Below are 12,483 nucleotides of genomic sequence, written 5' to 3'. Positions count from 1 at the left end.
AGTTACAGTGTATGCAGTTAAATCCTGTCATTCAACCTTTAATGAATGAGATGGTTCAAATGAATACTAGTATAAGTTCAGAACTGAATACGGTTAAAGCACGTGTGGAAGCATCTTGTGAAGATTTTAAAAAATTTCAGTCTGCTTTTTTGGAATGTAAATAGCAAGTGGTTTCAAATCAGAAAAAGTGTTAAAGGTTGAAAAATCAGTTATAGAATTGGGAGAACGTGAGAAGGAGTTAGAGAGGAAAATAGACTACTTGGAGAATCAAAGTAGAAGGAATATTGTGAAAATTGTTGGTTTGCCAGAAGGTATGGAAGGACAAGATCCTCTTCGTTTTTTTAAAGACTGGATCCCACAAGTATTAGGTCAAGAATTTTTTTCTGGAGGCTTGGTATTGGAAAGAGCTCATAGAGCTTTAAGAAGAACATCTTTACCTGGTCAACCACCGAGACCGATAATAATTCGATGTTTGAATTTTCTGGACAGAGAAGCAATACTTCGACTAGCAGTGCAAAATGCGAGACAACGACAAACTCCGTTATTGATTCAGAATAGTAGAGTTTTTTTTATCCTGACTTGAGTCAAGAGGTCATTCAACGCCGACGTCAATTTAACCTAGTTAAAGAAGCTTTGTGGCATAAAGGTTATAAGTCTACTTTTCGCTACCCAGCAGTGTTGAAGGTGTTTTATGGAGATCATCAATTTCGGTTTTTTAAGAATGATCGTGAAGCAATGATTTTTGCTGATTCATTGCCAGACATAAGAGGACAAAAATGTAGTCCACCATTGTCTCTTAAAGAAAAATCTGCTTGTTTTGGAAATGGCAGAAATGGGAAAAACGGGAATGGAAAGAGTCCAACTTTTTCTGAAATGGGATCTCCGAGACTGGAATCTCTTGGATGAATAGAAGAATTTAATTATTCTTATTCTACTTTTTCTTTGTTATTATGATATTTTGATGTTATTCATTATTTGGCAGGTGAGGGAGAGATTTACTCTAAGTTCTTTACTAGTCATCAGCCTCTGGTTGTTTTTTTTGGGGGGGAAGAGTTTTTTTTAAATTTTTTTAAATTTTCATTTTAGTTAGTTTTTAATTTGTGATTTTTCTTCCTCCTATTGGAGGGCCTATATTCGTTGATTTGAGTTTTCATATAAAGATATTATTGGTATTTAGTAACAATAGTAGATATGCCAAAGTTGAGGTTTGCTACTTTTAATGATCGGGGTTTAAATAGTAAGATCAAGCGTAAGCAAGTCTTGGCGTATATTAAGAAAATGAAAATTGATGTTGCTTTTTTACAAGAAACACATTTGAATCTGAAGGAAAGTATGAAATTAAAGAGGTACTGGGTTGGGCATGTATATTCTTCATTTAATTCTAGGGCTAAAGGTGTAGCAATTTTGATACATAAAAATTTATTGTTTGAATGACAATCAATGGAGGAAAAGGCAGGATGTATTCTTAAATTGAATTGTAAGATTTTTAGTGAATTTTGGACTTTATTTAATATTTAAGCTCCAAATGTAGATGATAAAATATTTATTTCAGATGCATTTTTATATTTGGGTCAGGCTAATGATAATATTTTAGTTGGTGGTGATTTTAATTGTGTTTTGGAACCTTAATTGGATAAATCTCCGAAGAAAGTTAAGAAATCCAAGATGGTAGTTCAGGTTCAAGCGTTGATGAAAGATCTGAATTTAGTAGATATTTGGAGATATCTTAATCCAACAGAGAAAGATTTCTCCTTTTATTCATTTAGACATGAATCGTTTTCAAGGATTGACTTTTTTTTTAGTATCGACACATTTACAAGGGAAGATACAACAAGCGGAATATAAAAGTAGGGTGATTTCAGATCATTCTTTGTTATATTTTACATATGCAACTTCTGAGAAAATTCAAGTGGCCTATCGTTGGAGGTTTAATACTATGTTGTTAAAAAATACGGAATTTATTGATTTTTTGAAAAAACAAATTAATTTTTTTTTGAAAGAAAATTCTAATTCTGTTCAAAGTAAATGTGTATTATGGGATGCTATGAAAGCTTATTTGAGAGGACAAATAATTAGTTATACTTCTAAAATGAAAAAGAATCAATTAAATCAGTTTTGACTTAGAGAAACGGATTGCTGAGTTAGAAAAGGAATTTCAGAAAGATGCTACTGAAGATCAGAAAATAGAATTTTCTAGGTTGAAATTGGAATATAATACTTTGCAATCTTATCAATTTGAATGTGTGATTAATAGGACTAAGCAACAGTATTATGAATGGGGAGAGAAAGCACATAAGGTATTGCCATGGCAATTAAAGAAAGAACAGGTTTTGAGGACTATTAATGCTGTAGACGGAATTCTCTTATTACATAAACCTCGAGAGATTAATGATGAATTTTGTTCATTTTATAAAATATACATCTGAAGAAAAACAAGAAATTGGATCGATTGATCTTTTTTTTTTAATCACAGTTGAATTTACCGATATTAGAGGATGCAGATATACAGGAGTTAGAGGAACCATTTACTGATTCGGAAATTAAAATGGCTATGATGGAAATGCCAAACGGTAAATCGCCTGGTGATGATGGATTTTCGGTTGAATTTTATAAAATCTTTTATGATGATTTCTCTACAGTGTTTGGGGATGTATTACGTCAAGCTGGAGAACATTATGAATTACCTGAGTCTTGTTCTAGTGCTTTAATTACAGTAATTCCAAAGAAAGATAGAGATCCTTTGAAAGTATCTTCATATAGACCAATTTCGTTGTTAAATGTAGATTATAAAATAATAGCTAAAATATTAGCGAATAGATTGGCTAAATTTTTACCCAAGTTGATTCATATGGATCAAACAAGTTTTATAAAGAATAGATATGCTTCAGATAATATTTTGCGCGTGATTAGTTTGATTGATAGATTTCGACAATCTTCAGACCACCCGATGCTGATATCTTTAGATGCGGAAAAAGCATTTGATGGAGTTGAGTGGAATTTTTTGTTTAAAGTTCTGGAGAAATGTTATTGGTTGGATTAAGGCTTTATATAGTAAACCAGTAGCTAGAGTATTGACGAATGGCTTGATTTCGGAACCTTTTAAATTGACTCGATCAACTCATCAAGGTTGTCCTTTATCTCCAGCTTTGTTTGCGTAGTGATTGAACCTTTAGCACAGCTGATAAGACAAAATACATAGATACAAGCTATGAAAGTTTTAGATGAGGAGTATAAAATTAATTTATTTGCTGATGATGTATTGGTGTATTTAATAAACCCAGCTCAGTCACTTTTGCACTTGAAGGAGTATTTAATACAATATGGATGTCTTTCTGGATATAAAGTTAATTGGGAAAAAGTGAAATATTACTGATAAGTGAAGGAGATTATTCAGTTTATAAGAATATTATTAATTTGAAATGGACTGATCGAATTAAATATTTGGGTATAACTCTGAATGTTGATTATTAATCTTTATATAAATTAAATTATGTTCTGTTAATAAAAAAATTAAAACTGATTTGATTACCTATTAATTTATTGGGTAGAATAAATACAATTAAGATGAATATTTTTCCGTGTATGCAATACTTGTTTCAATCTATTCCGTATTTACTTGATAAGTTTTTTTTCGAGATTTGAATAAAATGGTTAGGGAATTTTTATGGAGAGGTAAATTTTCGAGAGTAGCTTTGAATAAATTAACTTGGAAATATGAGTTAGGGGGATTACGTTTACCACATTTTCAAAATTATTATGAAGCAGCCCAACTTAAATGTATTAGTTCCTTGATGGATTTGGAACGGCCTGCAAGTTGGGCCAAAATTGAGATGGCAAATATTTCTGAATTTGAAATACATCAATTTTTGTTTAGATGGAATATAAATTAGTTACAGCAATATAATGTTCCTATACTAAAACATTTAATGAAGCTATGGATTAAGAAAAATAAAATGATATTAAAGAGGGTAAATTTTTATCTTTTAATCAGATGAGGGACAGTTTTGGTATTGATAAGAACTCTTTGTTTCTTTATTACCAAATTCGATCTTTGGTAAAACGTATGTTTGGTAGAGATATGATTTTACCTGAAATGACTAAATTTGAGATTTTTCTTATGAAGGTACCAGAGAAGGGTTATATTTCATCTATGTATCAAATATTACAGGATAGTATGGATAAAAAGGGTTGGAATAGGTCTAAACGTAAATGGGAAACTGACATTGGTTTTATTTTTTCTGAGGATGATTGGTTATTGGTTAGATATTTGTTATGATAGTGTAACTAGATTGATAAATGCACGTTATGCAATGATTAACTATAATTTTTTACATCAATTATACTTAACACCTGAAAAATTAAAAAAGTATGGTTTTCATGAATCAGATTTGTGTTTTAGATGTGGTAATTTTGTTGGAACTTTTTTTCATGCTGTTTGGTCATGTATACACATACAATCTTTTTGGAAGAAAATTCAATTGTTTTTAGAATACCTGTATAAGATTAAAATACTTTTAGATCCGACAGTGTTTTTATTGGGTAGTTTGCAACCTTTGAAAAGTTTGGAATTAGATAAGTTTCAACTTGCTTTTGTATATTTAGCTTTATCTGTAGCAAAAAAATGTATTGCTAGTATGTGGAAAGATACAAATATGATTGATATTAATAGATGGCATAATGAGATGAAATATTGTTTAATAATGGAAAAAATTACATATGTTTTGCATGATAATTATAGGTTTTTTAAAATTAATAAGTGGTTGTTATATTCAGAATATTTATATTTCAATTTAAATTGATTAGATCTTAATATGTATGCTTAATTTTTTTAAATATTTTTTCTTTTTTTTCTTTCTTTATGGCTCTCCTTGGGAGAGTTGGGTGAAGGGGGTGTCTTTTCTTTTCTTTTTTTTTCTTTTTTTTTCTATATATAAAAAATAACATTCATGTTTAGGGTTAATTGTTGTATATGTTATGTACTAATAGTTTTTTGAACTACATAAATAAAGTTTAAAAAAAAAGGAGAAACCACACAACGGTTTGAGGACAGTCTCCGCAATGCAACCGTCAAGTTTATTAATTAATCTCACAACAGTGCTCCAGTACGGCCCTTGATATGTACAGACTGATCTTTTCACTGTAACACTATACCATGTAATAGAATAGTACTTTTGCTCTCCTACTTTGCATAGTTCTTCTGGGGAAGGTCTGACATATACAAAAAGGTTGGGCTGCACCTGAACTAGAAAGGGACTATACAATATCCTGGCAGGGAGGTTTGCTAGAGTGTTAGGGAGGGTTTAAACTAGTTTGGCAAGGGAGTGGTAACCAGAATATAAGTGCAGAGAATAGGGCAGAAGGTCAAGATCATGATGCTATGTGTTCTGAGTTTGTGAGGAAGGACAGGCAGGGAACAAAACATAAATACAGCCAGTTAGATTGGTTGAAATGAATCTATTTCAACGCAGGAGTATTAAGAATAAAGGGGATGAACTTAGAGCACGGATCATAGAACTACAATGTTGGACTGTTACAGAGACATGGGTGGAGGAAGGGCAGAATTGGCTGATGCAGGTACCAGGGTTCAGGTGTTTCTTTTTAAAAAATATTTTTATTGAATTTAACATAATAATCCTACATGCAAACTCTACTAATATAACAAAAGGCATGTAAATAACATATACATCATCACAAATTAATATAAATGTAATTTTAAAAATCCATCCATATTTGTTGATTTAACATTATTTCTTAAAAATAATTCTGGATAGAAACCAATTGAGTTACATTATACCAACCCTTGGTCAAAACACAGAGTAATATCTGACTAATTTGATATGGTGTTTTAAAATAAATAGGATGGGAGGTAAGGGAGTAGCATTACTGTTCATGGGTAGTATCACAGCTATAGAAAGGGAGGACGCTGTAGAGGGAGTGTCTACTGAGACGATGTGGGTGGAATTCAGAATTAGGAAGGGAGCAATCACTGTGCTAGGACTAATCTACAGGACCCCAAATAGTCCTTGGGAGACTGAGGAGCAGGTAACCAGGCAGCTTTTGGAATGATGCAGGGAATACAGGGTTGTAGTTATAGGCGATTTCAATTTCCCTAATATTGACTGGCACTTCCTGACTACAAGAGGGATAGAGGGGCGGAATTTATCAGGTGTGTTCAAAAAGGATTCCTAACACAGTATATGCACCAGCCGACAAAAGGAGAGTTAATACTGGATCTAATTCAAGATAATGAACCTGGTCATGTGATGGACCTCTCAGTAGGGGAGCATTTTGATAAGAGTGACCACAACTCCTTGAGATGCAAACTCAAGTATATCCAGTTCACACGAAAAATCAAACAAGCCAATTGAAGGGCATAGTTCAATTTTGATCTTAAAAATTACTGATTGAAAAACGTTTTCCCAAAATCTTCTTAAATTGGGATACTCCCAAAACATATGGATCAATGATGCTTCAAAAATTTTGTACTTATCACATAATGGATCAACATCTGCATAAAAACTAGATAATTTAAGTGTAGATATATGTATTCTATGTACCACCTTAAATTGTAATAAACAATGATTGAACAAAATGAACAATCATTGAAACAAACTAAGAGCGGAGTACAAGTTTTCATCTGAAAACATTATATTGAGATCATGCTCCCTATCATTCTTAATCCCAGCCATTGAGGCTGATCTTAAACACAATAAATCATTATAAATACATGATATTAATCCACCATGAACAAACTGTAAATTAAAAAAGGTATCAAGAATATTTGAATTTGCGCTTCGAGGAAAATCCTATAGTTTTGACTGAACAAAATTTCTAACTTGTAAATATCTAAAGAAATGTTTATTAGAAATATTAAATTTAGCTGACAATTGTTCAAATGAAGCAAAGATATCTTGAATAAAAAGATCTTTATAACTTTTGATACCAAATCTGTACCATTTCCAAAAGCCTGCATCTAACACAGACATTTGAAAAAGATGGTTATCTATAATGGGACTAGCGAGGGAAAAACTGTTATAACCAAAAAATTCCTAAATTAAGTCCATACTCTCAATCTTAAAAAAAAAATCAAGATTGATAAGTTCCTGGGGCCAGACATGATAAACCCTAGGTTGCTGTGGGAAGTGAGGGAAGAGATAGCTTGAGCAGTAGCTAAGATCATTGAGTCCTCTTTGGCCACAGGAGGAATGAAAAATGGAAGATGTGGTCCCTATGTCTGAAAAAGGTAAAAAGGAGAATCCTGAGAATTATAGACTGGTGAGTCTTACATCAGTGGTGTGCATACTATTGGAGAGGATTCTTAAGGATTGGATCTATGAGCATATAAAGAAGTATAGTCTACTCAAAGAGAGTCAGCATAGCTTTGTGAAGGGAAGGTCATGCCTCACGAGCCTAAATGAGTTTTTTAAGGAGAAAACAAAAGAAATTGATGAGGATGAAATTCAATAGGGTGGTGGATATGGTCTATATGGATTGTAGCAAGGCATTTGACAAAGTCCCCCATGAGAGACTCGTTCAAAAGGTCGTGAGGCATACAATCCATGGAAAATGGCTTGCGGGTAGAAAGCAGAGAATAGCAGTGGAAGGAAAGTATTCTGCCTGGAGGTCAGTGACTAGCGGAGTACTGCAAGGATCTGTTCTGGGACCCCTGCTCTTTGTGATTTTTATAAATGACCTGGATGAAGAGGCAGAAGGATGAGCCAGTAAGTTTGTGAATGTTACATAGGTTGGCAGAGTTGTGGATGGAGCTGAAAGTTATAAGAGGACATAGACAGAATGTAGAGTTGGGCAGGAAAGTGGCAGATGGAGTTAAATCCTGATAGGTTTGAGGTGATGCATTTTGTAAAGACACATCAGAAGGTTCAGTTCAGGGTTAATGGTTGGTTATTTGAGAGTGTGGATGAACAGAGGGACCTTGGGGTCCAAATTCATACATTCCTCAAGGTCGCTGCACAGGTTGATAGGATAGTTAAAGGCCTATGAGATGTTGGGCTTCATTAATATGAGGATTGAGTTCAAGAGTAGAGAAGTCATGCAGCAACTCTACAAATCTCTGTTGAGACCACACTTAGAATATTGTGTTCAGTTCTGGTCACCTCCTCATTATAGGAAGGATGTGGAAGTTATGGAGAGGGTGCAGAGAAGATTGACCAGGATGTTACCCGGATTAGATCTTATGAGGCAACGTTAGCAGAGCTGGGACTTTTCTCTTTGGAGCATAGAAGGATGAGAAGAGACTTAATAGAGGTCCACAAGATTATGAGAGGCATAGATAGGGTGGACAGCCAAGGCCTGTTTCCCAGGGCAGGAACAGCAAACACCAGAAGACATGTGTACAAAGTGAAGGGAGGGAAATTTAGAGGAGACATCAGGGGTAATTTTTTTTCATTTGTTTGTTTTTATTTTCACACAGAGAGTTGAGGGTGTCTGGAATGCCTTGCCAGGCATGGTGGTGGAGGCTGAAACATTAGGGGCATTTAAGGACTCTTAGACAGGCACATAGGTGGATGAAAAATGGAAGGTTATGGGGTAGGGAGGGTTTAGTACTTTTTTTTAAGGAATACATGGGTCAGCACAACATTGAGGGGTGAAGGGCCTGAACTGTGCTGTAGTGTTCTATGTTCTATAGTTACATGCATGTTGGAGTTGACTTGCTGAACTGCTGTTGGAAGAACTCTTCTCACTATACCAGACATAAGTGACAATAAACTTGAACTCACTCTTCTTCAAAGGTTATCTAACAATGCTCCTATGACTTTCGTAACTTCCAGATTTTCCCTTAAAGTTTTGTGTTCTCTAGTTAAGCTTTCTCACTTCATCATAAAATAATTCCACTGCCTCAGCCAGATTATAACCAAGAATAACGAGTGGTGTGCCTCAATATGAGATGCCAATATCGTCATGGACTCAAAAATTAATAAATGATCCTACTTCCACCTCCTTAGCACAATCTGCAAACACAAATAAATTCATGATAACAGAGCATCTCATAGTATAGAACAGGTATGTTCATAAAAGTCATAAAGAATATTGAGGAAAATTGCTAAAATTCATCACATACCTTCAGCCATGGACTTGCTATGGTTTCCTACAAAAAAGGTGAAGTAAAGAACAGTTAGATTTCAAAATATAAGAAACAAAAATATGCCAATTCTATAGTAGCATAAAACCTGAGGAGCATATTTTATTTTAGAAGTGATTGTATTAAATTTTAATCACCGATTGAAACTATTATTTTACAAAAGGATTTAAAATATGTAGTATCAATTATGAAGCAGATGCCCTGATCAATGAGAAGATGCAACTCCTCATAATGATAATAGCATTCAGTGCCCAATGATTCATAGTGATTGAATAAATCCTTTGTTGTTATCTGGAAATCAAATTCCCCTGCTCAGTGGATCTTGTAACTCCACTGGTTGGCAAACTGCAATGTGTTATTCGACACTGCTAAAGAGGGGAAAAAAAACTAGAGCTTGATTAGTGGAATACTGACTTTATACTTGGAATGGGAATGATGCTGTCTCAAAGAGGAATGAGGACATGACAGCATAAATTCAACCATTTCAAGAGATGTATGCAAACAATAAATTCAGAGTTTTTGATTTAATTTATCGATGCTTGTCCCATAATCTTTTGCCCAACTGTTATGCATTACCACTACATTTAGGTCCAATTCTTCTTTCCAGGAATTTGTTAAAATCACTATCACTGCACTGCACTCTGATTAGCAAAATTTGTCAACTCCATTGACTGTGAAAGTAAAAGACTTGATTTTTAATACTTCAATCTGAATCATTGCCAATTCATTGTCACCTGGCTTGTATTTATGTCATTTTCCAAAAAATACAGAATTTCAATGTTCTGCACTGATACAATTAGACCAATACAGATGGATAAATATACATAACTTAAAGGCAACCAATGATGTCAAAAGATACATCATCAGAACAGAACTATCAAATATGTTTGAAGGCCTCTTGCTCTCTCACATCAGTTGCTGCTAGATTTCAAATGCTACCAAAAATAATGGGACCAGAACAAAACTACTAAACATTTCTACTTTAATTCAAATCATTTTTTTGAGAAACAATCAAAACATATCAGCATGTGAAGAAAAGCATCAAAAGTGCAGAAGAATCACATCATTTCAAATAAATATCAGTATTACAGATTGTCCTGAAAAACTGCAGACCATGCAAATCTATCATCAGTTACGTGTCACTCTAACCCTTCGACTTAAAGAAATTTATGTAATTGGAAATAAATCAGTTAAGCCTACATTGATGCAGTTCAGAGAGCAAAACTGAATTTATAAAGTTTACAAAATTCCTGGTAAAAATGCTTTTGGGTATGGGGAGGTAAGTAAATATTTGGGCTGGTCACGATTATTGAATGGATAAGACCAGCAGTGGAAATAAATAGCATGGCAGAAACCCTATATCTGATTTTGAATCTGATAATAATTAGCACATCATCAACTCCAGGGCTAGAAATACTTCAACAGCTAGACTCAAAAATTACAGCTTTTTCTTATGATATGCCATTTAGAATTCCAAATAATGACTTACTCTATTGCACACGTCAAACTCTGGCCCGCGGGCCAAATAATTATATTTGGCCCGCAAGATCATTTCAAAAATGTATTAGAGGTGGCCTGCCCTACAGCGAGAGCCGATGCTGTTTTTTGGTAATGTCACCCCCACCATCTACCCCCTTCATTGCACATTCTTCCCCATTGTAACACGAGAAATTGTAACAAGAGAAGTCTGTCGATGTCATCAGCCGGCAAGCCGGTTGGAAGGTTCCCCGCACAACCAGTCACTTCTCCCACCTGTCGAGCGGTGCGGCGGATGGGCGAGCGCCTGTGATTTCCTGTCGGCGCGACGGACATGGCAGGCTGCGCACGGCCCCCAGGCAGCAGAAGCCCCGCGCGACTGGCACCGGACGGCCCTTCCACAGCGCGAGCGCACTTCTCCCGGTCGCCACGGCCTTTAGCGCTTGCACCCGCGCAGACCCCAGGGATGGCTGGTTCGGCCCTGCACGTAAAGAGAGAGATGGTGGCTGTCCGCAAAGGCTGATCGGCAGCGCGCTGGGCCTGAGTGGGTGGGTAAGCAGGGGGTGGGCAGAGGGTGTAGGTGAGGAGTAATGGGCAGGGGAAGTTATGGTGGTGCAAGGGGCAGTTAAAGGGAGGGATGAGTAGAAGGAGGGGTGGATAGGGAAGAGGTAAGAGGGGAGGGGCAGGGCGAGTAGGGGAGGGGTGATTAGAGGGTGAGAGACGGGTAGAGGGAGGAACAGGTTGAGGGGAGAGGCAGTAGAGGGGCGTGTATAGGATGGGGTGGGTAGAGGCAGAGTGAGTGGAGTGAGGGGTGAGTAGAGGTTGGGTAAAGGACTGGTCAGGTAGACGGATGGTGGGTCGAGGGTGAATAGAGGCCTAGAGCCTGAGGAGTGAGCAGGAAATGCTGAGTCCTGATGCAGGCCAAAATGGACACAGCCTGTGAATGCTGACTACATCTCCACAGGGACCAAATAGGTTTCCCTCAGGTCAAGCAAAGGGTGAACTTGAGCTACCTACTCCTGACCTGTAACATTATCCTCCTAAAGTTATATCCTAAAGTTTAACATTACATATGTTGAAAGAAGAGAAAACATGCAGATGTTGTTGAAAATTTTCAATAAATATTTAGTTCGGCCCTCGACAGTCCAAGTTTTTAATTTTGGCCCTCCGTGAATTTGAGTTTGACACCCCTGCTCTATTGGATGTAGCAAGCAAAAGAGGTCATGTGAAGGGAATCTATAATTAGAATGCTCCACATTCCCAGTTGAAAATGAAAACCTGAAAATATAAATGAATACATCTACCAAACTATGTTTCATGTTGTACAATTTTATACCCTTCCAGGGAATCTGCAGTTACTCCATTGTCCTTGTTGATCTGGATCATTACAACTTTGCTGACAACCAAGCTTTTAATTTGTGAAGTGAAACATGAAAATCTGCAGACGCTGTGATTGTAGTAAAAACAGAGAGATGCTGGAGGAACCCAGCAGGTCTCGCAGAGTCCATAGGAGTTAAAGATATATAACTTTCATTTTTGGCCTGATGCCTTCTTCAAGGTATTTGTTAAATCCTACTTGCCCACAGTTTCCAAAACTGAACTGAGGGCTGATAAAATAAGCAGATTAATAGCCTCTGTTGACTTTTTTTGGAGTAAATCAGAAAATTAGTTACTTCTAAATGAGATTTAGAAGGCAATTTTTATTTTAAAAAACATGAAAGTAGTTGGTGCCTGGAATGGGGAGGTGATAGAAGCAGGTGCGATAACAATGTTTAAGAGGTATTCAGACAAATACATACACAGGCAGTGAACAGAGGGAGAAAGACTACATACAGACAAATGGGATGAGTTTGACATCATGATCGGCAGACATGGTGAACCTAATAGACCTGTTCCTGTTGTATTTT

At 35.8% G+C, this 12,483-nt stretch overlaps 1 protein-coding gene across 17 annotated transcripts in view; it reads right to left on the bottom strand.

The window, feature by feature from the left end:
* LOC138761675 (double-stranded RNA-specific editase 1-like) overlaps positions 1-12,483 on the bottom strand; it is a 400,374-nt gene that overhangs the window by 140,418 nt on the left and 247,473 nt on the right. For all 17 annotated transcript variants that reach the window (XM_069934221.1, XM_069934227.1, XM_069934222.1 and 14 more), the window contains one exon: positions 9,080-9,106. In XM_069934221.1, coding sequence (XP_069790322.1) covers positions 9,080-9,106 — 27 coding nt within the window. The remainder of the gene's footprint in view (positions 1-9,079; positions 9,107-12,483) is intronic.

This window comes from Narcine bancroftii, chromosome 4, assembly GCF_036971445.1.
Source record: "Narcine bancroftii isolate sNarBan1 chromosome 4, sNarBan1.hap1, whole genome shotgun sequence".
Taxonomy (NCBI): Eukaryota; Metazoa; Chordata; class Chondrichthyes; order Torpediniformes; family Narcinidae; genus Narcine; species Narcine bancroftii.
This window is presented reverse-complemented; position numbering and strand designations above follow the sequence as displayed.